Raw genomic sequence first — 27,973 nt, 5'->3', positions numbered from 1 at the left:
ACTGGAATCCCCCCCCAAAAAAGAACAATGGAAATTACACACGTGAGGTTATAAGTTACTCTATTGTTTTGACATAACATTTAATAGAAAGTTTTGATAAATTAGTTGGTTACAGAGGCAACTTTTGAGTAGTGCTTGGCAAATGAAGACTTTCCCATTTACAAACACACGCCACTCCCAGAAGCAAACAAGCTTCTGTCCTCCTGAAGGACATTTCCACATACACCAGTGCAAGGTTCAGGCAACACCACCAGGTTCATGCAACAGAGGAGACACAGAAGCAGCAACAGCTCAGGGTGAAGGCTCTCCTGCGCCCCCAGGGCATGGAGAGGTACCACAGGACTTTTCTGCAAAGCCCACTTCCTCAGTGAAAGCTTAACTGGCATGAGTTTTTGAAGACCTCTTAGACAACCTGCCCAAGACCATGTTGGAACAGAGCAGAAAACTGAACCCAGGACTCCCACCCACTGGCGAAGCTGCGGGGCCTGGTTAGTGATCACAGCCCCCCCACACACACAGGTGCCTGCTCGTTTGCCCGACAGCCACCTCAGTGTCTTACCTGAAACCACTGATCCTACCCCTCCACTCTGCTCTGGTGAGACCCCACCTGGAGTACCGTGTCCAGCTCTGGAGTCCTCAGCACAGGAAGGACGTGGACCTGTTGCAATGGGTCCAGTGGGGGGCCATGAAGATGATCAGAGCACTTCTGCTATAAGGACAAGCTGAGAGAATTGGGGTTGTTCAGCTTGAAGAAGAAAAAGCTCCAGGGAGACCTTATAGCTTCCTTCCAGAAGGGGGCTACAAGAGAGATGGGGAGGGACTCTTGATCAGGGAGTGGAGTGATAGGAAAAGGGGTAATGGTTTTAAATTGAAAGAGGGGAGATATAGATTAGACGTTAGGAAGAAATTCTTTACTGTGAGGGTGGTGAGACACTGGAACAGGTTGCCCAGAGAAGCTGTGGATGCCCCATCCCTGGAGGTGTCCAAGGCCAGGCTGGATGGGGCTTTGAGCAACCTGGTCTAGTGGGAGGTGTCCCTGCCCATGGCAGGGGGGTTAGAACTTGATGATCTTTAAGGTCCCTTCTAACTCTAACCATTCTATGATATTCCACTTACCTGGAACATCATCTTCCCAAGCCTGTATTTACAGTGATCTCTGCTGCATTTCTGTCCCATTCACATGATTACAAAAAATTACAGTTAAAAAAAAAAAAAAAGGCAAAGCAGTTCGAAGCACAAAGTGCTTTACGGACACTTTGCCGTTAGTGTGGGAAACAAGCAAAACATCTGTACTCAAAATGTCATACGGGTAAAACGATGATTTTTGTGGAGTGCCGCAAGGAAATTCCATGTGCACACACCAAAAGGCATCACCGTACCTCAAAGAGAAAGTCCAGAATGCAATTTAAACAGCTGAAACTTGCTAAGGTTAGTAAAAACTTAAGAGAAATCAGAGAAATGCTGTACAGAGGCATAAATCCCTCAGGTGGTCTTAGTTTTTGAAAAAGAGAGTATTTTATTTCCTGCAGTGTGCAGTTCACATCCACAAAGCCCAACTACACTTAATAAACGAAAACCTAATCAAGTACCTCTTTGAGAGCCCTCCATCCCACTTGCTCCAGAGTGAAGGCATCCTGCACAGAGTCTTAAACCAGCAAAACATTTACGGCCTTGTGGAGAGCCCTGGATTTCAAACCACCGCCTCTTTCTTTGCTTGCTTACAAAAAGCAGTTTGTACTTCGCAGTTTTCTCCCACGCATATTAATGCAAGCAATCAGGCTGCCCTGCGGATCTGACAACCACCGGAGCAGCTATGTTCAGTGTCTGTTCCAGGCTTGTCTTTTTTTTTTTTCCTTTCCTTCCTCCCCCTTCATCCCATATTTATGTGTTTTCCACTGCAGACGTACCCTAGTGAAAGTGCAGAGCAGCAGCACACCTGAGGGCAGTGAGGAGAGCTCACCCCAGGCCTGCCCGGTCCCCCCGACTTCCAAAACTGCCATAAGGACTCAGCTGAGCAGCTCTACCTCAAACACACCGACGCTAAACTGCAGGGGGACAAAAGCAAGAACAGGCTACAGCGATAACTGGGTGCTCAGCAAAGCTCCTATACGTTCCGACCTAAAGCGTGAAATCCATACAATGCAACATAAAGAACAAGGGGGAAGAACCTCGGATCTCTCATAGTTACAGCTTTTACAGAAGACTCTGTCATTTCCAAATTAATGTTTGATGAGGCAAACAGCCTTTGCACGACATCAAATCTTCCTCTGTCAGTGAGAGGTGCCACCAAAGGACTGCTCAGCGCCACGGTGCCATCGGCTGAAGCGACGTTAGGCTGGATTTATGAGAGAGAGCAAGAGACAGAGACATTAAAAAGGCTTCCCAAGCAATGCTGCTCCCGCCATCGCACCGCTCAGCTCCTTCTTACAAAACCACCGGAGAGCTCACAAGGCAGCAGCAAAAGGGCAAGACTCCCTTTACTATTGGTCTTGAGAAGCGTGATGTTCTCATCCAGAGCCAAAGTTCTATGGCACCCCTTGAGGAGAAACATCTACTGCGTCCTTTCCCCCAGTCCACCTTCTCTCACTGCGGATCACACTTAACTCTCTCCCCTACTCTGAGCAAACAGCACTCCCCTTGCCCCTAAGTATTAAAAGGTTTTTACTATTGTTTTTGTCAGTGAGCTTAAAAAGCTTTAAAAAAGCCCTGCCCCATTCCTTCAGCAGTTTCAATGAATGGCCTCAGAGTTTTGGACCTTCAGAATTTGCCCAGGCCCAAGCACTGCTGCTATCAAAGTGACATTTCCGTTTCCCAAGGGCAGGAGATTACTGTTACTGAGACTTTCAGACAGGCTAGTGAGACTATTAGAAAATTAAAATTTGAGCTTAAGTTACAACTTCCTTTTGCTCTCAGCCGATGAAATCTCCCAGATACAGAAACGTTTTAGAAGTTTGGTGTCCAACTGCAGGAAATCACCTGCACCGTTTGCCACTGTCAGACTCTGACCTTGCCTAAGCAACGCCCGCAGCCAAAATTCGCACAGGAGCTTGACATCTTCTTTATTGGGTGAGAAACACAATAAGGCAGAGAACAGTCATTACTGCTGCCGGGGCCCACACGCTACACGGACACATTTTGATTACTCACCAAACAACACAAAGCCGGAACAACCTGAAGATCACAGCAGGCACGCAGCAGGACAAGGGTGTAATCAGACAGCTCTGTGAAGGAAACATTAAAAGCGGAATATTGTTTCCAGTGAACGCAGCTCGGGGCTGCTGCTGGGAAGGGGACTCTTTTAACACTGAGCTCTGTTACAGGGTTCTCCTGCTGAGCAAAGACAGACGAGCTGCATTTTTGAGGCCCACCCGCAGATACAGCACCTCGTGAAAGGCCTGCCGGAGACCACAGCGATTCAATGCTGAGGACAGTTGTCACAAGTGCTCTGCTGGACGCTGGGAAGAGGCTGATCCAGCCCTTTCCTGCCCGCTTTCCAGAGCACAGAATAAAACAGGATGGGCGATGGGTACAGGCTCCGCATTGACTACCCCTGCCCTTGAGAAAAGAAAGGCAGCCCACAGAAAAGGGGATTTCCTCCCCATCGTTTTTGTCTCCTCCCTGAGTATCTCCCCCATGTTCCATTCTGAGGCTGCAGGCTGGATGAACAATTTAGGCCTTGAATAAAACAAGAACCTCCGCTCTCAAAGTCTGTATGAAACCCTGACTTCAGTAAAAACACAATTTGAGAGCAACGACATAGCTGAGACTGCCTTGGGGCAGGGGGATGAACTAAATGATCCCTGTGGTGCCCTTCAACTCTGTACCTCAAAGGCTGTAACTCCTAATAGAAGCAACAGCCATGAAGCAGCTTTTGATTCTTGATCCAACTACATTTACGCCTGGACATTAGCCGCAGACATTATGTCCAAAGCCAGGTGATAATACAGCACACTCAATTAGCTGCGCCCTGCTGTTAATAGCATCTGACAAGTGTTACCACATCAGCAGGTTTCTGGTTTCTATTACTTTTCTGTCTCTGCAAATGAGTTAAGCTTTCCCTACCTGGGTACTGTGCGTATATGGATGCACACTGACATTTTGCTGCACAGCACCACATCTAACTAATACCACACTGGACTTCCCTTCGTTATCTTAATGTCAGGAAATTCTTTATATTTGAGGGAGAGGAGAAAAAGCCAGGAAAGTCTGCCTTAGACTTTGCAGGTAGCTTTTAATTAACACTGTGGTGCCAACGAGATTGTGAGCATGGCATTTGTTTGACATTTATGTTTAATCTCCTTTTTCAGCAGCTGCAAAACAACCCTCTAATTGCAGCACCTCTATGTTAAATTCATTTTTGCTAAATATAGTTTTCACCTCAACAATCTACGCTGTTACACAGAAGACAACACCTGATTTGTAATTCTCAGCATTTAGGCGGGAAGAACTCTGGCACGAACCAAGAACAGCAGTTAGACTGCCAAACTGGAAATGCCCGCATCCAGCAGAAAGTAGAGTTGAGCAGTCTTGGGGGGATGTGTATTTTACAAGCAAAATCTGTCACTGATTGAGGGCTGAATTTAATTCACAGCCAGGAATGCTAAGCGTGGTATGCCGAACCCATAAAAAGGAACAGAACAAATTATGTTCACTCAGTTCACCAACTGCTCAAAAAGAGCCATGAACGGTTTAACGCAGAGGGAGCTTCTAAAGAGAAAATAAATTTAAAAAAAGAGCTCTTCATTCACAACATACCCGAGATAGCTCCGATGAGGAGGTGAGCAGCTGAGAAGAGCTCTTCATCCTGAGGGTGACATTTCTGCAACAGCTCACTCTGTGAACTGCATCCTAAGAGCTGCAAGAAGTCAATGAGGTCTCGCTGTTGCGCAGGTTTTAACTCCTCCAGGTCTGGCTTGTCTCCTGTGCAGATATCATCTAACTAAAGCAAAAGAATAAATGTGACTTCTTGAAAAGAGAAAAGCTCCAGCAGAAAAGAATGCTAGCTCTATTCGGAAATTACTTTTAGGAAGCAAGCAAAAGTTTCTTCATCTTACCACGTCCCCCAGGGCAGTGACCATTTCTTCACGGAGCAAGAGTTCATAGAGGGTTTTATATAAAGCTCTTTGCTTGTCTTCCGGCAGCTTCACAAAGGGCTGGAACTGAGTCTTCAACCGTGACAGATCTTTCCCGAGAAAGCAGTAAAAAGTAAACCTAAGTATTGCTACACAAATGCCAGTAAAAACCGCTAACATTTTTGCTATATGTTTCCTAAGCTCATGTATCACATCATCTTGACATCCTGATTTCCGTCATCACAAGTTATAATGAAAGGTTAGAACACATCTGATCGTATTTCCCTAATGAGCCAACGAAGCATCAATGACAATTCTAAGAAAGAAGAACAGCTACTAAGGATCAACATTCGGTGTTAAGTTTTTTTAGTGGTTTAGAAATCAGTATTTTAATGTTAACTGAACTAACCACATACTAAGTTTCTCACTTGAAAGTTCATCTCCAGATAATGTTCATTTATAAGGCAGAATGAAGAGTTCTGCTCGTAACCTTACTTCTTAATCTGTGGGTTAATATGAACTACAAAGTTAATGGCATGAGTCCACACACAGAATTCAAAGTTCCTATTGCGATTCTAAATTGATATTGTCCTCATTTTTCATCAGGTGCATCAAAGAATTACAACCCTTCAACCCCGACCAAATTATTATTACAAAAATCTCCTCTTGATTAAAATATTGAATCCATTGCAATACATACAAGAGATACACAAGAGAGTTCACTGCACTTCTTTCCCCACAATTCAACTATGGCAATAAACCAAAATATTTTATGACATAAAATTACCACTTTGCTAAAAGAAAATAAGTTTTGAAGTCAATAATGCCAACTGGAAGGTTGGAATGTGTTTATCCACATTCCAAAAACAGGGACATGCAAGCATTCTTAATCTTGTTTAAAAGAAATTTCCCTTCACGTCACTCCAGTCGAGAAACACGCTCTCTTTAAAGATGCCTTTTATATCTAAAAATTACTTCATTGCAAAAAAAAAAAGTAAAAGCCCAGCCAGAGGTAGACATTTTTCGTACCTGACGCAATCGTATGACTGTCTATACAAACAACAGAAGAGGAAAGCTACTTTAAATTGCTTTAGTAGAAACAATTTTTTTTAGTTTTTTCCAAGAGACAGTTCAGATTAATTAATTAAGACAAATCTCCAAGCTGTTTAAGCAAGAAAGGCACAAAGGTACGTTAAGCTAAAACAAAACCCAAAACAGTGGCATATCACTCTTGCACAAGTACGTGTTTTTTATGTACACACGGAGACACAGTCATTCCTTTAAAACAACTCTACACTGGAGAATGACATAACTGATTTCAGGACAACAAATACCTATTTTGGTCACAGTTAGTCTATTGAACAGCCATGAACAAAGGGTGAAATTTCACGATAATGGAAGTGATGTTCATCGTTAGAACCAGCTGTAAGAATTCTACCTAGAACTCAAGAAAAGTGTATTCTGAGGCCTTGATTTGTTTTCCCCTTTTTCATTCCTCTGGTGACAATCCTGCCCCTTCCTTCCACATCCCTACAATAAACAAGTTGTGCCTGGCTCATTATACCGATTTGCAAACTTCTATTTAAACCACATTTAAATTTTGTCAGCTTTACTTGACATCAAAGATTTCTATAATGATTTTCAGAAAATAATGAGCCTAGTTTAAGGCGGGGGACACATCTTTGTAATTCTTGAGACTTAAAATAACCTTTAACTGAGAAGCTTTAATGATAGTTATTTTCCAAATTATGAAAAAATATTTTCAGTGACCCTTTCTGAATTAAAGCATAAATCATCACTAATCTTATAGAGCTTATCTGGAATGTAACAGAACTGGCATAAAACCCTAATTTTGTAAGATCATATTTACGACAAAGACATTCAGGCTATTCCTAGGGAACAGTCCCCTGCACATACCTACTGCAGAAATAAATTTTCCTATTCTTTTAGTGCATTCCCCCAAGAGTTCCTGATAAGGGCTATTAGAATGAACTACATAATTTCTTATGTACTATCGTACCAGATTATTTCTTCCTATCATGTTGCTTAACTCACTGTAATGTAATCATGTAAAGCATTTCTGGTAATACCTTGTTTCAATACACTTAAAGAAGCACCGCTGGGAATGAGGTTTGCAGCCTCAGAGTACATCTCATTATCAACAGCATCTGGCTGATAGAGAAACAAAGTATCCCTGAATAGTGTTGAATGGGGATAACTCGAGTCTTCCGTGCTTTCTTTTTCAAAACCTCCTTGCTGTTCATCTAGCAGGCAGAATTCTGTAATTAGAAATTAAATTTAAAAAAAAAAATAATTAATAAAAAGCACAAGCAATTACTGAATGAGATGCCAGTTTATATTATCTGGTGTTCTCGCGTGATTTCTCCATGCCTTGTCTCGTCTAGATGGCAAGAATGCCAGGGGTTGCTACCTGTGTGAATCACTGAGCATTACTGCAGCCCTGAGGTTTGGTACAGTGTGAGCAGAAAAAGATCCAACAGAGGTGCAGGTACCAACTACAAGATGTGACACCAGCTCCTGTGAATTAAAGCAACATAGACAGCAAATAACATGAAAACTTCTCACCAACGCTGTAAACCTGAACAAGAGATGCAGGTAAGAATTCTTCACATCTTCTACCAATTAAGAGACGTGCTGTAATGTGGGCTACGGGATCTACTCATGATTGAGACGCACGAAAGCACTTTCTGAGATGCATAAGAACTCGAGAGTCCCTCACAGAGCTGCTTCTGGCCATGGCACTGACAGACTCCTTTTTCTGGGCCAAGCTACACGCCTACCCTCAAGTTCTCCAGATTGACTGGAAAAATAGGGGCTTTTCAGAGTCTCTAAAGGGCTTCACCTTCTGTTCACTAACAGAATTGCTCTGCAATACACTGTCTCTTTGCAATAACTTCATGGAAAAAATAACACACCCTGGCTTGATTAGTCTTTCTGCCTCATCTGCATGTTGAGCCCTGGCCTAACTCACCCAAACAGGGCTGCCCATTTCCTGCCACCACAGTGCTCCCAACTTGATGAAGCCAAGGGACTCCTGGACGGTGCCCAGGGAGCCTTTCTAAGAGTTAGGCTGAGAAATCTGGAATATCAAGTTCTGTGCTCACATGTCCAGTATTGTACTCCAAAGACACAGAATATAATCAAAGCCCTATGCATTATTTTGATCATGATTTTGATTTGAAACTGTACCCCTGGCACTCTGCAGCAGGTCTGAAGAGAACACAGGCAGGCTAGCAAGAGGAACTCAATTTTCAAGTAATACCTGACAGCAAAGGGGATAAAAAAAAAAAAAAAGTAACTAATCAAGCACAGTACTCACATGTACCAGCTACAAAACCTAAATATAACCTTCCTGCAGTTGTAAGAGTCTGTCTTACCAAATTAAGGACATTCAAAGCAGATGAGAAAGCACGGAGAGCGCTCCATCAGCAAAGAGCTTTTTCAAAGGGAGAGCAGACAAAGAAATCTCTGCCACAGAGAAAGAAAGACGACAGAGACCTTGATGCCTGCATAACCCTTCACAGAGAAGGGTGAGCTACAGAGGAGCAGAAAACGATTAACACGAATTAAAGAACTTCCCAAAGCAACAAGACTCTGGACAGCAGCTAAGGCACCCTAAGGCCAACATGCTCATGTTACTTTCACTGATAATAACGCAGCTTTCACACAAACCCAGAAGGAGGAATAGTGCTAATAGCGCTAATAAACTACCTGCCCTCCTAAGGCAGAATGATGCTAATAAGGGAAATCACCACACAGAATGACAAGAAAAGGTTTAAGAGATACAGACCCTGCTGTTAAATCTTGTAATAGGACTCAATTCAGAGGAAAATACAGGACTCTGAAAGGTTTCTATTAATAGGACTGTTAATTTATCTTTTATCTCATTAATTTTTTCATAGTCTTTTAAAAAAAAGGGAAAAAAGTGAATGAAAGAATATATATAATACTGTGATATTTTCTCTATTGAATTCTATTACATCCACTGATGACAAACCTCCAATAGTGCAGTAAGATCTTGTTATTCAGAAACTTTAACAAAAGTGGAAGAAAACCAGAAGGGATCAGTGAAAACAATCAAAGGCAAAGAGACTCCTTTGCGTGGAGAAGCTGAAAAGTTTAGGACTATTTAACTTACAGACATTTAAGAGGCAGCATGTCACACGTATATAGCAATGAACAGAACAAAGCAAATCAGCCGGGTGCTACTATACCTCCTGTTTTGCAAAGCAAGAACAAGAGGACTTGCAGTGAAACTTTACAGACACAAAACTGCAGAGCCTTTAACAGGAACAGCTTTTACCTGTAGCGGAAAATTAGCCTGCAGAAATCAGACAGAGCGATTACAGGAAAACATTATGGTAAAGGGATCAGAAAAGGATTAGACCTTTTGTCTTTCTTTTTTAATTTATTTATAAAAATGTCCAAGCATGTCCAGTCACATTAGCCAGAACATTTTAAAGAAAGTTTATCTACAGTTCTTCCTTATAGAATAACTCAAGCACTGTCAGTGGCAAAGAAAAAGAAAGAAAAAAACCTTAAATGCACCTTATTCCTTAACTGTCTGCAAAGAGAATCCCATTATGTTACACCTGCTGCTGGTCACTTTCTGTCTTATGTGAAAGGACTACTTTAGTCTCTGAAGTTAACTTCAAAGGCTACTTTTTATTTCCATAAACAGACGCTGATCCCTGCTCAGACATTCAGAACTTGAAGGTTACGCTCCACCATCCTTATTCTTGCTGGCAAATCCCTAATTTTGTTTTTAGTTCCTCCTTTTTACTTTCTGAATGAGAGTCAGGGAAGGGAAGATGGCACAAATTAAAAAAAGAGGCAAGAAAGACATAGGTTGTTTGGGATAAAACATGAAACGATCTTTGCTCGTTTTGAAGCTTAAAAGACATAACATTAAATATGAAACAAAAAAAGTGGAAAAAGAAACAAAAGTGGAAAAAAAGCAGAGAAATACAAATCATTAACGTATTACCTGCTAGCAGGACATAGGTATTTGCATTTAGAAATCACCTAAGTAGGCTATCAGCTATACACCTATGTAGTCAGACAGCCTTAATTGCACCTGATTACTCTGAATTACGGTTCTATTATGACCATGAAGTCAATGCCCTCTGCTATAACTCTGAGTTCAGTTTATGGCAGAGCAATTCCACATTTCAGAAAATTTTTTACAGGTTACATGATATTTACTTATATTCTTGAACCTACAGACTTCCTTAATATCAGAAGTCAGTTGAAGGAGAACGATGGAGAGTTTCTTCTGCATTTCTTATCCAATTAAAGTGCATCCTGGATTCAAACTCAACTGCACGTCAATTACTTCTTCAAACATATCTCCTGTTTCTCTCCACATCAGTCCTTTCCAACTACCAGCCCTACAGATTCCCTCTCATTTCCTTCCTTCTTGCATAACATCCCCTGAAACCTCCTTTAGGTCAGGGAGTTCAACTAAGGACAGACAAGAAAGAAAAACCCAAGTGATTCTGCAAAGCAGAGTTACTACTCCCCCCAAAGCCAATTTCAACATTTCTTTTTTTTAAACTTGATACCTGAAGTATTCAACTTGAAGTAAGTAAAGCACGACTAGAAAACACGACAGGGACATTTCTGCAATCATTCTGAGAACAATCTGTATATTAAAGTGTAAAATAGACAGAAGAGTTTAAATTCCAGTGCTATACTTTATGAATAATTCTTTTCTTAGCAAGACTGTTGTCTAAATATTCTTAGTTGACTGTTGATTTATATTCAGTTCACTCTCCCTGCCAACAGGTGAAGGCAACAGCACAGGCTGGGGGCCAGGTAGCTAGAAGCAAACCTGCAGAAAAGGACCCAGACAACAAATTTGAGAGGATCATCAACACATCCTTGCAGCTATTGGAGTTTGCTGCGTACTGGGCTGTACCGACAGGAGAGTAGCTAGCAGATCGATGAAAGTGATTTTTCAATTTGAGAGACTGCATTCACAATGCTGTGCCCAGTTTTGGACTCCCCAGTACAAGACAGACATTCTCATACTGGAACAATCTAGCAAACAGCCACCAAGATCGCTGTGGGCTGGAGAACACTAGGTATGAGAAGACGCTGAGAGACTGGGTTTGTCCAGCCTGGAGAAAATATTTCTAAGGGAGAACCTTATTACTGTCTACAACTACCCAATGGAAGCATAAAGAGAAGAAAGGGCCAGGCTCTTCTGTATGATGATAGGACAAAATGCAAGAAATGCAAATTAAAGAGATATTCTCATTAGGTATTAAGGAGAAAAAGAAAAGTTCACCATGATGGTGGTCAAACATGAGAACAGTCTGTCCAGAGGGATGATGGAATGAAATCTCCATCTCTGGTGATATTCAAATCTTGAACAGACGAGGATATGAGCAACCTGATCTCACTCCAAACTCAGATCAAACTTCTAAAGTTGGCCATGCCTTGAGCTGGGGCTTGACCTAGATGACCTCCTGCAGTCCCCTGAAACCTAAGTTATTCTAAAGTTATTATTTATTCAAACAACTGAACAAGCATTACACTAAATCAGAGAAGCAGCATTTCACAGCACAAATAGCTATCAAGGCAATGGAGACCATACAACATCATCATCTTCATACACAGGGAAATGCAAAAATCGTTGCCCAACGGACAGCTCTGTCCACAGTTGAACTGCGTGCCACAGAAAACGAGCTTTTATACTTACCAAACTGGCCACTGTGCTTTATAAACAGTTCAATTACACCGTAGGCAATAGTGGTTGCAGGAGGAATTTCAAGGATCACACTAGAATCCTTCATCATACTTCCACTTTCACTCACTGATACCTAGAGGACAGATTTATTCACCATTTATCTGAATCAGCTATTGAGGAGCTTAAACACAGAATTCATTACAGCAAAAAAATATAGAGAAAGGATGTGCTTTACTCTCCATGATGCCTAACTAAAGCACATATTTGACACCTATGAAAGGAACTAGATGAGTAGCAAGGTAGAAGCACAATGCCAAGAGCAGCTCTCAAACTCTTAGCTGCCCTGTCCTAGTACAAAGTTGAGCTCCAGGTTCAGCTTTTGACTTTTGACTTTTAAAAAAAGCTTGCAATGAATGAGCATATATGTTTTGAATTTGGTAATTCTTTCTCAATTCATAGACAATTTTTCAGATATCCTCATAATGCAGTTCATCCCTACTCCCACGAATGGAAACAAATAGCTTCTCAATAAATATTAAAACTTAGTAGACACTGCAAACACTTTTGATCAATGATTACTTGGCTTTTCAAATAAATTTGCTTCTGCAATGCATTTCGCTCTTCAACTTCCACTGAATTGTTATGTGTTTGTTTTATGTTCTGTTGTAGGCAGGATTCTACATAGAAACTGAATCACAATTTGACAGTATTGATGGAAACCACGTTCCAGGCTCACAATAAAAAATGGCATCTTCTGCCACTGAGGCAATGGAAGAAACATTTTACCTTTCTGAAGTTTCACAACTAAGCAGTACAGTGAGTTCAACGTGTTAAGGATGCATAAAAAGCACCCTGAGGTCTGTTTGGAGAAATCATAATTTCTTCTTAGATACTCTGCAAATGTTCTGCTCCTTGCAGATCTTTAATAACTTTTACCTTTACTGTTCTTCTACCGCATCCAATCACACTGCTGATTTTTTCTTCTATCTGGATATGTTCAGATATCATACACTTCTGAGTCGTTATTATCTTTTCTCTCAAGATGCACAGCACTTCATGTTTTCTTTCTATTACTTGCTGCAATAAACTGCTGTTTAGGTTTATTGTTCTGAAAAAGAAAAGCCATTAACAACGTAAATTCTAGAACTGAGAAAAAACATTTTCTTAATTGAAGAAGCTTTTATTGTAAAAATAACAATGGCTTCTGTATGAGGAGTCTCCTCAAAATTATTATCTCCTCTTTTGTTATTTGGTAGCTGTAAATATCTGTATTCCACAGTAAGCCCCAACACATGTATTGAATTCTTGATTCCTTACTCTGAGCAAAAAATGGCAGTTGTCTGGCTACTTTCTAAGTGAAAAAAAGCAAGGGGGAAACTAAAGACAACTTTAAGCTTCCAGCGCAATATGAAAACAGCCAGCCAGGTTCTGGGCACTGGACTGAGTCCTCTGCTACCATGAACTCACAGTGACATTAACATGGCCATGGCGGGGGACACCAGCCAACTCTCCAGAGTCTCACATCAGCACAAAGTGTCAGTTGGTCAATGGGTCACATCTTGCAGTTTTTACCCAAAAGAATAATTTCAACCAAAAAAGTTACCAGGGAGTACAAACAGAAGACGGGCACTCGTGGTCCGTATTAGGAACTCCCTGCAGCCTAGCACACTGCTGCATATATTATGCATGCACACACACAATAAAACTACCTATAATAGCATAATACATAATAAGCATGTAATATAACAGTAGCATCCATACATCGCAAAGCTCTGCTTGGAAAGACTGAAGTTGCAGTCAAGCTACGGGAAGTTAGGAAATATAGCAAGCAATCTTCCAGTCTGCTTAGTTTCTTTGTAATCTTTTTCTTACAATAGTTCTGTTTTCTCCCTCTTGTCTGACCAGATCCAGTTCCATTTCTTCCCCCCCCCCCTCATTCATCTCAGCTTTGTCCCACAGCCCGCCAGCGCCTCTTCACATGACTTCTGTGCTACCTTTTACTCTCAGATGACACCAGCTGTTCACGGCTCCCAGCCTCAGTCTCCCCTCCTTCTCACAGTTCATTGTTACCACTTTCTGGCCAAACTCAGTCTCATTTACCTCCTTGTCACCATTCAGTCCTGTCACCCCTATCTTTGTAGGTACTTCTACCTGCTGCAGGCGTGCCATCAGGCACTTCTCAACAGAGGAGGTGACATGGGATCCTTTGCACCCAAGAGCTGATGTTCAGACTCACACTGGACAAGGACAGCTTGAGGTGACCACCACAGGAATCCAGGTTTGGCTTTTGAAGGCCCATGTGCAGGCAAAGGAGTGCCCTGACACGCTGCTGTCAAATTCTGCGTGACCAGAATTTCTCCTTGAGGGATGAACAGCACACAGAGAGTAACACCTCAATGCCAACCCTCACAGCTCACTAAGGATCAGTTCCAGTATTCCCTTAAACCCTGAACTGGCTGATTGGGATCAGCACTGACCAAGTTCTTCAAACGGCTGGACGAGAAAACACAGAAAAGATTTCATGGATTTGGGAATGGAGAAGATTACTGAAAAAACCCACCAGCTATGAACTCCTTTGTTATTCATCAGTATAACCTCACAATTTACAATTAATGACCAGGACTGCCACAGTCAAGAGAAAAACTAACTGACCTCAAATCTCTAGCTCGTGCCTCGAACTTAACAAGTCATCCCTAATCCACAATGTCATTCAGCATGAGTTTAAATGCTGCTGGAGATACTTCTAAAGATAGAGTCTTCTTGGGATGAGCAGAGGAAGGAAAGTGAACTCCCAGAAGCAATACGAGAGGATTATTATCTAAGAAAAAATGACAAAATTCACTACCTTTTCTTCTAGGGTGCTAACAGAATTTCTGGCAACGGTTAAAGCAACTTCTTAACTGCATTTAATTGATTATAATGTGTCAATTATATTATATTTTTTGCAAAATACTCATTGGAGGTCCTCAGATGAGATGTCATATTTTCTATGAACAGATATCTCTAGCAAGACAGTTGGAAGATTAAAAGGTTGCTATCCCTGGCTCAAGTTATTCAGTCTTTCCTCCCTTTTACTGTAAATGGCTATTCATGGGGCTAAATGGCAATTCCCCAAAAATATGACAGAAAGACATGTCTGACTCCGCTTTATTTAAATCAAGATATCTCCACTTTTAATTAAAAAGTTTTAGATTTATTAGATTCTGGAGGTTTGGATTTATGCAGTCTGTGTAAGTCTGAAGTCAGCTTGGTTCTTTATTAAATTAAAAATATCCTGAGGCAATTTTTGATCTTTGGAGAGTTACATGCTTAAAGTTCAATCAGTTGGAATGAACTGTCTGAAAACCTTAAAGTTGATTGTTTAAACAAGGGAAAGAAAAATACCTCTGAAGCAATGCAGCAGCCACTAGAAAAGCACCCCCAAACATTCCTGAAATTATTAATATAACTTTTTTTTTTTTTTTTTTTGGTGCAAAGCCATGCTTTATGCTTGGAATACAATGAATCTTTGGATTAAGGAAAAATTGAAGAAATGTCAAGCAATCCCAAACACTGCTGCTCTCAGGAGTGTCTGCCAAACCACAGCTATTAGTTACCACAATAACAGACCATCAAGCCTGTCACATACTTCACAATAATTATTTATGATTCTGAAGAGGTGTGCTAAGCATCTTGAAAATACAAATTAATGCACTAAGAACTTGCAATTTTAACATTCGACCTAAGAAGCCACAGGGGAAGAAATACAATGAAGAAGTACAAAAGCAATTTGTCATTTGCTTTCATGTGATGTATTTTTTGCCTGCTTTAGAGGATGACTAACTCACCAGATATCCCCATAAGTCAGAGCAAAGGAAACAAAACAATCAAAGGTAGAAAAATACAGATTAAATAGAGATTTGCTATTTCTAAATGAGCGTTAACATAAGAAGCACATAGAGCATGATTTAACTTCATACAATTAATGACCAAAATAATTAAAGAGGCTTTTTCTTCCATCTACTTCTGCAACATTCTGCCCGAGGTGGGACTGGTTTAGACCCCCTCACGCTCCTGGCTTTGAGGTTCAGATGCAGAACTAACAGCAGACCGAAAAAGATTCAGGTAAACATGCAAAGAGGTGCAGTGAAGAAATTTCTGGGACAGCACTGGATGAGCTGCCGCAGCACCGGAGACTACACAGCGACACCAACACCATAGGGGCACAGAGCCACCAGCTTCAGTCCCTGAAGCAGTGCTCCCACCGGCACCCTGCCTCGCAGCCAGTCTGGGGTCCCCGTGTGGCAGAGACACAGCCATGGCCTCAGCATCTCGACTCAAGTGACTTCAGTGGGACGTGTTCAGCTGTAAGCCTGGCAGAAATGCTCTTCTCATGAAGTTTGGTGAGTAAATCCCAGCAGATTCAGAGCTTTAAAAATACATACCCTTACCAACAGTTACAAATACATTTTCTTTTAAGACAACACGGTTAAATCATCTCTAGACTTCTGGGACTGAACTTTCTATCATAAAACCCCTTAGACTCTAGGGTTGTGTTGTGGGCGCATCCCAGGTTATCAGTGGGGCACAGCCTGGGGAAGCAAAACATTCTGCTCTTCTCAGCGATTCAAACAGGAGGCAACATGAGGTAAGCAAGCATCCAGCTTATCTAAATTATCACTGAAAACAGCTATCAAAAGCAACATGCAACAGGGTTAAAGTCTGACAATCAGAGCAGGACTTAAAGTATGGCAGGGCAATGGCTGCTGAATCTATGACTGTATTTTTGCAAGAGCATTTGCTAGCGCAACACTCTGAATATCAAGAAGATATCCGAATAACAGGAGGCAAGTCCCTGAGATTGCATGCAGACACATGAATTGCACTGTATTTTCTTTACTATTTTTTTGGGTTTTACAGGTATAGTTTCAGAGCTTTTCCTCCTGTTCTACAACTATCACTCTCACCATCTCTTTCACCGTCTATTGCACAAGAGCCCTCAGCGATCTTGCGTGACCTGTACTACATCACAGCACTCCTTCCCACCATGAGAATCCGAGCTGAAGGACTCAAGAGTAACACTATATGTAATACAATGAGATACTGGTTTGCTAAGTCCCATTATCAACACACAGGGTATGAGTCGGTATAAATAAAGATCACTTAAAAGTTATGGGGTTTTGTTTGATTGATTGTTCTGTTTAAATAAGCTTCCTGAGGTCAATGATTTACTATGCTGGGAGCTCCACAGGTCAAATATGAGCAGAAATGAATCTGAGTTTTGGTTTCACTCTCTCCATTAAGTTGGATTAAACACTCCCACTCTCTTGTAATGTGAAGGCTTCCCTCATTTTTATTCAACCTTTTTGCTCTTGCATGAGGAAAGCAGTAGAGAAAAGAAGGGAGAAAGGCAGAAAGCAGTGGAAGGCAAGAGAAATCAGACACCACCTGGCAATAGAGCAGGCTCTCACAGTTAAAGGAGAGAGCAGTAGCCAATTCCAAACCCCACAGCTGAGACTGAGTGTCTTTCCTTCAGGTGCAGAATCCCTGACGGGAATGTCTGCAAAGGAGGGGGGCTAGGACCATATTTCCATCAAATCCTTTCCAGACTTCTCAGTAGCCCACCCTTCAAATCCTCAAAGCAAGGTACTTGCCAATTTACTAGGAATACCAAAAAGAATGGTTACTGCTCTGAGTACTCTCCATCCTCACACTGAAGTCAGCACTGTTGCCCGCCTGCACAAAATTTCACTAGTCCAAACTACCCACGAGTGAAAAAACCTTTTCAGTCCTGCACATGAAAACGTCACCTCAAGACACCTCCTCTCCCAGCTGCAGAGACACAGGTGGCCCACTCTCAGCCTTGCCCAAATGAAACTTCTTCCATAACATCCCCATGACTAATTACAAAACATCTCTCACTGCACAGCCAGAATTCATCAGCTTGTTCAGTCGTCTCCACTTCATTTATAATGCTTAACAGTTAATGCTTTCCATACCAATGCCGCTTGCTGCACAGTGAGGGCCTTCACCCAGCTTTGTTCTTTCTCCAATAGAGACCTCTAGATAGAGTGCCATGGAGTAAAACCCACCAGATCTCACTCTGCCACTTTCCACCAAGCCCAAGTATGTAATATTTCTTCCGTTAATCCATTTCAAATATAACCTCTCTGACCTACTTCTTACAGTCATTCTGCAACACAGTATCTGCTATAATCACCTTATTGATAGCATTTCACTATTTTCCCTACAGAATATCCTGACAATGCCTTCCCCAAGAATGCAAGTGACAGATAGTTCCTCTATTTTCTATTCGGCATCCTCCTTATTTTTTAAGTCACAGACACACACAATTGATTTTATTCAATCCTGTCTCATAACATTCTGTGACTTCTTATTACCCATGTAGTACCTTTGGTAGAAAAATGAATGGTTTTCTCATCATACGCATAAATGCTCAAGGAGTTGTAAAGAATAACTAACAAAATGGTCTGAATTTCCACTGTACTCTGATTAGGAATAGGCACCTGTTTTTGTCTCGGTGTGGACAATAATTGAGTCAATGAAAGTGCATATTTAAAGTGCAATATGCAATAATGTAAAAATATCTTTCAATCGTGCTAGAGTATACCACTAATAACACCCTGTTTTTCTAATATGCTAATCATAGAGTTAGGAGTCACATGAAATGATGAAGTGTGACAGGCAAACCTTTCTGCAGCTGATGGGGACTGACTGACCGTTGCCACTTGGTCCTGTTTCTTTCTCTATGCTGTCACTGTCCTCTCAGGACTTCTATTTCATTCACCTTACACAACTTAGTGAAACAGTAAAAACAAACAAGTTAATTTGTTAGTCCATGAAAACCAGAGATTATAACCTCCTCACAATCCTTTTCGCTGGAGGGGAGAATACAGAACAATTGAGGTTGGAAGGTCATCTGGTCTAACCCCCTGCTCAAGCAGGGCCGCCTAGAGCAGACTGCCCAGGATCCATCCAATGATGGAGACTCCACAACCTCTCTGGGCAACCTGTACCAGTCCTCAGTCACCCTCACAGTGAAAAAGCATTTCCCAATGTTCAGAAAGAGCCTCCTGTGTTTCAGCTTGTGTCCATTGCTTCCTGTTCTGTCACTGGGCACCACTGAAAGAGCCTGGCTCAGTCCTCTTTGCATTTGTCCTTCAGGTATTTATATACAGTAATAAGATCACCCCTAAGCCTTCTCTTCTCAGGTCTCTCAGCCTTTTCTCAAATGTGAGGTGCTCCAGTCGCTTCATCATCTTCCTGGCCCTTCACTGGACTCTCTCCAGTATGTCCACCTCTCCCCTGTAACTGGGGAGCCCAGAACTGGACACATTACTCCAGGTGTGGCCTCACCAGTGCTGAGCAGAGGCGAAGGATCACCTCCCCCAACCTGCCAGCACACTCCTCCTCACGCAGTCCAGGAGACCAGTGGCCTTCTTTGCAGCAAGGACACATTGCTGGCTCATGTCCAACTTGGTGACCACCAGGATGCCCAGGTCCTTTTCTGCAAACCGGCTTTCCAGCCAGTCAGCCCTCAGCACATACTGGTACCTGGGGTTGCTCCACATGCAGAACTTTCTACTTCCTGTTGAACTGCACAAGGTTCCCACCAGCCCAGCCTGTTGAGTCTCCTCTGGATGGCAGCACAACCTTCTGGGTGTATCAGCCTCTCCTCCCAGTTTTGTGTCATCAGCAAAATTGCTGAGGGTACACTCATCAACCCCATCCCCCAGATGACTAACGAAGATGTTAAACACGACTGGACCCAGTATTGTCTCCTGGGGTACACCATTAGTCACTGGCCTCTAACTAGACTTCGTACCACTGATCAATACCCTCTGGGCTCAGCCACTCAGCCAGTTTTCAATCCACCTCACTGTCTGCTCATCCAGCCCGTAATTCAGCAGCTTCTGTATGAGGATCTTATGGCAGACAGTATTGAAAGCCTTAAAATAGAAGATGGAATATACTCTTAAATCCATAGCAATCTTACCGAGTTAAAGGCGCAGGACTCTGACCTGAAATCAGTATGTTAGACTACTCTGTGAATTAGCAAGCGCAATGCGATATGAAAAGCAAGAATAATGTAAAATAAAATATGCTGAGTTTATATACCTAAAAGCACCATTTAATTATTTTTTTTATATTGCTTATTATGTTAATCAGCGTGTTCTGCATTTCCAATGTCATTCCTTCCACAAATCAGGAAGGATCTCACCCCGCATCCTTCAGCTGTCATCCCTTTTCAGAAAAGGAGACCCAATGTGGCATCTGGAATCTAATTAAAAGATCAGTAGGATTCTCCTTCAGAAGGTTCACATAAGAAGTGACAGGAAACCGGTTTGCTGCCACTCAGCACTTCCAGCTTGCGGAACCTCGAAGACTCACATGACTTAGTTCATAAGGCATATCAGCTTTGACTTTTTTTTTTTTTTTTTTTTTTTTTTTTTTTTAGAGTTTTCTGCTATTTATCTGCAACTTTGACTTAAGCAGCCTAACACAAGAACAACATTTTAAAATGGAACTTAATTAGGCTATATATGTAGAAATAATAAATGAAACAATAATTGATCAAAAAAGCCCAAGCAACGTATGTCATTAGATGAAATCAAGAACACTTTGCTGACTCCCTTCTCACAAGGACTGACAGGTAAACATCCTCTTACTACCACAAAGCTCTGTATCCAAAACCCACTAACTTGTAGGCACCAGCACTCCCAAATGCTGAATTCCTGAATTCCACACAACGCTCCATGGATGAGACAAAAGCTAAAAGCTTGGACACAATCCATCATAAATCATAGAATATTTATGAATGAGTAACTGGAATTTTATTTGTAAGGCATTGTCACAATTTCTGGTGACCCTCGGCATTATTATTACCCTCGGCCACAAAAATGATCAGGGGGTTGGAGCACCTCTGCTACGAGGACAGGCTGAGGGAGCTGGGGTTGTTCAGCCTGGAGAAGAGGAGGCTCCGGGGAGACCTCATAGCAACCTTCCAGTACCTGAAGGGGGCCTGCAGGAAGGCTGGAGACAGTCTGTTTACAAAGGCCGACAATGACAGAACAAGGGGTAATGGCTTTAAACTGGAAAAAAGCAGATTTAGATTAGACATTAAGAATAAGTTCTTTACCATGAGGGTGGTGGAGCACTGGAATAGGTTGCCAAGGGAGGTGGTTGAGGCCCCTTCCCCGGAGACATTCAAGGTAAGGCTTGACGAGGCCCTGGGCGACCTGGTCTAGTTGGGGGTGTCCCCGCTGACTGCGGGGGGGTCGGACTAGATGACCTTTGAAGGTCCCTTCTTGCCCAGATGATTCTATGATTATTACTAGAATAAAAATACTGTTGTCCTCATAATTTTCGGTGACCTGGCAGAAGCCAGACAGACTGTATATCAGTTCTACACTTTGCATCATAAGCATCTAAGAATTAGCTCCTCATGTAAAGGGGCACACACATCAACCTCATTTACAGTTATATTCAGATCAGCGTAGAGCTACTGCTTTTCCACACTCAAAAGCGGATAATATATTTGTAAGTATTTAGTTACATTCAGGATTATAACCTGTGCTGAAGTAAATTTGATTTGCTATAGGAGAATTATTTGTTTTAAACGAGTAGTTAACTTACTAGACAAAACTAAGTAAAAGTTTCCTTATCTAAGCAGAAGTTACTCTAGTTTGGTTTTCTGTAGGAGTCTTAACCTAGTGTTAGAAACAAAATTCTAAATCTTGACTGACACTATTTTTCTGATATTACATGCATACTAATTTTAGGGGCCAGTACTTTCTATATTCCATATTTAGCCCAGTATTTTCCGCTTTTAATAAGGTATTTAAGTATGAAGGTAGCAAGGTGTTTTATTGGAATAAGTTTGCTGATTTGTGAATGCTCACGATAAAAACAGCAGCCATTTGTTCCTGTGAAAATGGAGAATTGATTATTTCTAGAACACCAGCGTATCTAAAGAAAATTTACACTGCTTCTGACAACTTTTGCACTGATAACAAAAACCTATCATCTTTATCTTCAGAGCATCAGCAAAGGCTATTAAAATGTATTACACCTCCTCCTAGAGATCTAGCGTGCAACGCTGTCACCAACGAACCACCCTGATCTCCCCTGAGTAGGTCCCTCAGAAATACAGAGTAGACCCCCGACTCATCAGCTGGTTGCCAAGTAGGTTTTGATCCATGACTGCCTTATTGCAAGACTAAATCAATCCCATTTTAGAGTAGGACAGGAAAGGTTGTGTAGCTTGTAAAATTAAGATTATGGTTCAGAAAAATCTGGGGGTTTCCCCTCAGTTAGAACAGCGTGTAACAGTGAGCAATGATCCATAAACTATATTTTGTTCAACTACTAGAACATGCATTGACTATGCTTGCTCACCTTTACTACTGCTTCAACTTCAAATAATCCAATTTTCTAATCCAATTTTTTGTTGCCCACACAGACACAAAAAAATTTATAAAGCATGGTAATTCTGAATTCAGTTTCCATAGCATTTGCCTCAGTAACACAGAGAAACTAATCCTTTTTTTTCTCCCCCAGACCGTCACCTCAGTAGGGTCCCCCAAAGAAGGATTTGATCCTTGTTTCAGATGGTAATTCATGCAAATACGTAAGAGGAAACTGCAGAGAGATGTTCCTAAAATGAAAAGAGAAAGGTTCGACCAAGCTCTCAAAATCGGGACATTTTCATTTTGGTATGTATGATTTATCACCTGAAAATGAGAGCTTACAATAAAAATAATTCTAAAACTATGGCAACACTACAGAAACAATTGTTCAGTGACCACAGCTGGCCCAAACCTTTCAGCTCAGAAATCTTTCCAGGCCATTACAATGCCCACATTAAAAACGTACCTGTCCTTGACGTCTTTCATAAGCTGCTGCAAGTCAATCTCCTGCTTCCTCAGGTTTCCAAACGAGGACTGGTTTTCCACATAGCTCTTCCCTCCAGCTCCCAGGCTGATCTTTCCAAATGAAGTTCCAATACTTCCTTGAACAAAATCTTCAAACTTCCCCATGTATTTTGCAAAGTCAGACTCCACAATTACTAGAAAAGCAATAAAAGCAATTTCTACCCATGAAGAGAAGGGCTGAAACAGTCCTGAAGTGATTGGAAAAACAGAAACTTACAGAAAATATGACAAGTTAGTGAAGGCAAGGAACAGTATAGAGCACGTAAATAACGAAATTTACAGCTCTGCAACTCTTTCTTCTGCTTCCTCCATATTTTCATCATCTTTGCTCTGCTGCCTTTTATATTTTGCCACTTTAGGAAAACATAAGGTGATTGAAATGCTGAGCTCAAGTACTATGGAAGATTTACAAGGAACTATTGAAACATTTCAGCTACAAGGGAAAACTACAAAGCAGACCTGCTTGTACAATAGGGTTAATATTTTGCCATTAATCTTAACATATCTCATTACAGGTCTGTCCCAAATCTCACTGAAAGCCAATGGAAGCATCTAAGCGGCTTAAACTAACTCTGAATCTTATACACCTATAAACCAAAGAACTGACTCAGAATCAGCTAATCTTCCAAGCCAGCTACAATTAAAATCTAAACTTAACTTAGGGACTTATTTATTTCCTGGATGGAATTGTGGCATGCCCAGAAATATGGAATTCCAGCTCATTAATCCTAAAACCTGGTTAGGACTGCTGCAGCTGGATGATGAAAGAAGTACAAGGGTCGACCATTTTTCTGTGGTCTGCGCAAGAAGAAAGGAAACAGTTGTAAAACTTACTTGGCCTTGCCTGTGCAAGCATTCCCTGGGCTACTGTCACCAACAGGAGACTGTTTATCCAGTGTTTTTTGACCTGGCACGCAGCATAGTTTCCTATTATCACATACTGGAATCCCCCAAAATATTCTCGGGGAACTCCTGTGGCTGCAGACAGCACTGTTACTAGACAGCAGGACTGTACAGCTTGACAACCTTCAGCACTCAATTTCAGTAGTCTATCTAGGCAAAACCTTTATTTTTTTAATTTTTAAGCAAACACTTATTACAACTGGTTTTAGTTAAACGAATAGTAAAATGAGAAAAGATCTAGTCATCTCATTTCCACGGATGGAGAATACTGCAGAGCATTCCTCCGAAAGGAGCCCTCTAGTAACAGGATTGAGAATAACAGCAAAGAAGATTCGGCTTTGCATTCTTTTTATCTGCAATAAAAGTGCTGCCCGAGTACGGCTTTACCTGGTTTTATCGGTTTGTCTTCAGTAAGCACATCACTCAGGGTGACTGTCAAGAAATGATACTTCGGCTTCTGCCAGCACCAGAATTTCTTCCTCTTTGTAACTAAGCTCAGGAGCTGCAGCTTGTCTGAGGCGTTCAAGTGGGAGACAGGGATCAGGTCACCTCCACTGTCAGTTTCTCTCACAAAATTCTTTGTTGCTTTTGCAAACATCTTGGGGAATTAATTAAAGCCTGAAAGAATATGTGTATTTTTCAACAACTACAGTTGGAAAGTATAAATATTTACATTGTCACTCTATGAAGTTGTTCATAGTATTGGTATTACTGCAGGAGCAGCTAGTGTTCTCACCCCATCTTCTCCACTCTGAGCTGGAATCATGACAGTTCATACCACTTATCCCAAAGTAAAAAGGTTCTCACAGTAACAGATGAAAGAATTTTAGCTAAAATTTTAAATAAGCAACAGTGAATAAGCAAAGAACAACGCACTACAAACATGATATGCAAGGTCTAAACATTACAATAATAATGCATGAAATTTATGATCGTGCAGATAACGAAGAAAGAAAATAAATGTGTGAAAAAATAAATATTCCAATCTACAGCTGAAAAGTTCCTTCAAGGAACACTCAGAGGTAATTAATCTGCTAGGGAAAAAAAAAAAAAAAATCTTAAAAAGCTTACCTGAATTTCTAAGAAAAATCATCTACTAATGAGCACCCCGCGGAGACTGGCGGGGGTGAGCAGAGCAGAGTCCTTCTTTTATTACCTCACATAACACCACCTTACTCCATATAGGGTAATTGGGTATTATTCACACAAATTATCTTGATCTTTTTAATAGTGAGTAAACACATAGAAGGATAATAAAAATAATCCTATAAAAAGCAACAAATATTTGTGCTGGCATCTTTGTGACTAAGATTTGTTTCTGAACTACACCCCTGGAAAGCCCCAGTTAATTTTTTTCTTTCTGAACCTTTTTACCTTCAATGTTTTCCAATTTTCTATTTTCCATTAGCATAACTACAGCTAAATTGAACATATGTTATTTGCAACTCTTATTTTATAGCTGCTAAACAGCTACATACGTTAGGTTATTCTAGCTTTCAAATGTCTTAAATTAAAAAATATTGGCAACTCATATCGTGTAAGGTTTCCTTTCTCCAACGCAATGCATTTTGCTGTATTTACAAGGAACTTTTTCAATAAGGGACAGTGGCTAAACTCATGGGAGAAATGGTAAAAATGATCATTCACAAGTGCTAAACACACAATTCTAATAAACTAATTGTTGATCTATTAAAAAAAATCTAATCTTTTCGAGTTTTTCAACTCTGTGTTATTTGATCTAATAATATTTCCAGAATTAAATCAGGTCTTTTTAAGTTGGCAGCATTTCTTTGAGTCCCCCAGCTGACAATGACTGGAAAGTTCAACTAAGATCATAAGATATCTTAATTGGGTATCCACACACTCATGGTTATTTACCTGTCTTACTCTGCAGAGACGCTAGATTTGCCATTTACAAATACAGGCCAGAATAAGTTAGAATAGACTTCAAACAAAAAATGATGTGGCAGTGGGCACACAGGATTATTGAGAGAAAATGGAAAACTGAATAAAGATATTAGTGGTTGGACTACAGGCTCCGTGTTTTAGTATCAGTTGGAGGACAGAGAAAAACAAAAAAGCGCCTTTTTTGTAGATGGGAACTTACCTTTCCATTAGCTTTTCTCAAATCCCATTTCAGATAATATTTTACATTATATTTACCAATTCATGTTGAGGTACCTACCTTCTCACGAAATCCCTATGGCCTTCTCTTAGTTCTCTATGTAAGCAAGTGAAGAGTGTTTCCCAACACCTGCATGGAAAGGATTTGAACAATGTCAAAGTTTTGTAACATTTTACTGAAGAGTCTTCTGGGACTTTCATTCTAATTGTGGCTGCAACAAACCTACAGCACAGCCCCGGCTACATGCACTGGGAATATTTCCACTGACTTTCTTGTTCTCTGACCTTTTCCTAAACTCTCAACTGAGATAGATTGATTTTCTGCATTCTTAAATTTCTCCTCCTTAATTTCCCCGGTTTTAATCTCAGTGAGAAAGCTTTAACACAATAAGCAATACAGCTCCACTGCAGCAGAAAAAAAAATAATTCAAAACAGGGAGGTTGTAATAATAATAATAATAATTCAATGCCCAGCGAGGTTGTGGAGTCCCCTTCTTTGGAGATTTTCAAGACCCGCCTGGATGCAGTCCTGAGTAACATGCTCTGGACAATCCTGCTTCAGCGGGGGAGTTGGACTAGATGATCTCTATGGTCCCGTCCAACTCTAAAAAATTCAGTGAAATTCAGTGAAACAGACAAATCAACCCTCCAGCAGCCAAAAAAACCCTAGTTTTCTTTTTGCCTGGGACTACTTTTTGCGTGACCTCGTATTTCACAACCAACCAGATTACTGATTTGTAAGGGAGGAGACCATCACAAAAATCCTCGTTGCCTGCATTAGCTGCTCTTCCCCAGCATAACCTTCTTCAAACATCTCTGTGCTTTACGTGACTGTTCACTCATTCTGATCCCATTCCTACATAACCAACTCACATGGGCACAATCTCCGAAAATGAAAAGGCCCACCAACTTCTGAGGAGTTTACAGTAAGACAAATTAGAAAAAAAAAAACCTGTTCCTATGATTTGGCATGGTTACACACTCGCTAGATCTCATGAGAAGAACCATTAACACCATTCTCTAAAACTTCCAACTCATGGTGGTTTGTCTTCACTCCTACTCACTATGCTTTGGACTGAGACATCTGTGAAGGACCACAGAGTGCTTATGAGGACGGCCGAGACTCACCAAGCAGCAGAGATGGGACTGTCTTCAGCCTCAAAGCAACAACACCAGGGTCTCCCACACTTCGCTGTGCTGGGAATGTCTCTGCAGGGAGCATATTTGCTGGTGCAGCTGTACCTGCAAAGCAAGAATATTCTCTCCAAAATTCCATTTATGTCTCTTTGGATATAGTGCCTTTAACACAAATTCTAAAATGCACCCAACTATCTTATTTCACTAGTTCACAAAACAAAGACATAGAGCAATTGCATTTCCCCTTAGCCAACATCAGGGAGTTAATACAGCTACCAGAATCAAGGGCATCCTGACTGAACAGACACAGAGCGGTTATGGACACAGCATTAAGAAAACTCTGCCTTTGGAGTTTCTTCCTCTGGAAATTTTGTTAGAGCTGTGCTTGGTTTGGCAGAATTAAAAGGGAAGGAATCAAAGGTGGTCGGAAAAGCCTGTCAGAGTAAATTCACTCTTGCAGATTGAGAGCTAAGCGTGAAAGCAGGAAAGGAAGGAGTACCACCTTCCTTGCCTACTGAGAAATTTAAAAATAGCCTGAACCTGGGCTATGGGAGGATTATTCAATGAAGAGGAGAAAGAGATCAAGCAAAGATATTTACAGCAACTTAATTGTTTACTTAAGCAAACAAATCTTACCCTGCTTCTTTCCTTTATCACAGCTCCTTAATTCAACATAGTGCGACATCAGACAAAGAAACATTTAATGAATAATCAGTGTTTACTTTTGTCAGCAAAAAAGTAATTTCCCAACAGTTGCCTAATATTTCTTACATTATACATACACATATACTGACCTTTACCAAAAATACAGAAAAGCTTTTTTTTTCTATTTAATACAAGATTACCCAGCGCACAGGGAAGTTGGGAAGAGGGTGACAACTGGATCGCCAAATGTCAGCACACCCCTTGTAAATCCAAGTTGTGAGGAAATACAAGCCCTGAGGGCCAGAGATCACCATGCAGGAGCCGCAGTGTCAGAGGACCTGTTAGGCATTAACTCTGCTGTGCAGCAGCAGTAATGGCCTTTGAATCCTAATGAAGTTGGAGTTTACGCCAAAAGGCAACTAAAGTGTGAAAGCGACGACAAG

The 27,973-nt window shown here is 41.2% G+C and overlaps 1 protein-coding gene across 1 annotated transcript; it reads right to left on the bottom strand.

The window, feature by feature from the left end:
* Positions 1-50: 50 nt before the first annotated feature.
* GSDME (gasdermin E) lies at positions 51-26,990 on the bottom strand. The gene is made up of 11 exons (XM_074150781.1): positions 26,877-26,990; positions 25,810-25,878; positions 24,012-24,242; positions 22,663-22,855; positions 12,724-12,895; positions 11,800-11,920; positions 7,163-7,351; positions 5,055-5,182; positions 4,756-4,939; positions 3,148-3,221; positions 51-2,335 (listed from the first exon to the last, which is right to left on the bottom strand). Exons 3-11 carry the CDS (start codon positions 24,220-24,222, stop codon positions 2,105-2,107), a joined length of 1,503 nt encoding a protein of 500 aa, XP_074006882.1. The 5' UTR covers positions 24,223-24,242; positions 25,810-25,878; positions 26,877-26,990; the 3' UTR covers positions 51-2,104.
* Positions 26,991-27,973: the final 983 nt, after the last annotated feature.

This window comes from Numenius arquata, chromosome 7 (assembly GCF_964106895.1).
Source record: "Numenius arquata chromosome 7, bNumArq3.hap1.1, whole genome shotgun sequence".
Classification (NCBI taxonomy): Eukaryota; Metazoa; Chordata; class Aves; order Charadriiformes; family Scolopacidae; genus Numenius; species Numenius arquata.
The sequence above is the reverse complement of the archived record's forward strand: the minus strand, read 5'-3'. Positions and strand labels throughout refer to the sequence as shown.

What these genes read in the sequence shown, in the direction of transcription:
- GSDME (XM_074150781.1), bottom strand. Translation starts at nt 24,222, where the DNA reads ATGTTTGCAAAAGCAACAAAGAATTTTGTGAGAGAAACTGACAGTGGA. An exon ending in AGACAAACCGATAAAACCAG is followed by an intron (nt 22,856 to 24,011) that starts GTAAAGCCGTAC and finishes TTGCTTTTCTAG; the next exon opens with TAATTGTGGAGTCTGACTTT. An exon ending in CCTCATCGGAGCTATCTCGG is followed by an intron (nt 3,222 to 4,755) that starts GTATGTTGTGAA and finishes TTTCCTTCACAG; the next exon opens with AGCTGTCTGATTACACCCTT.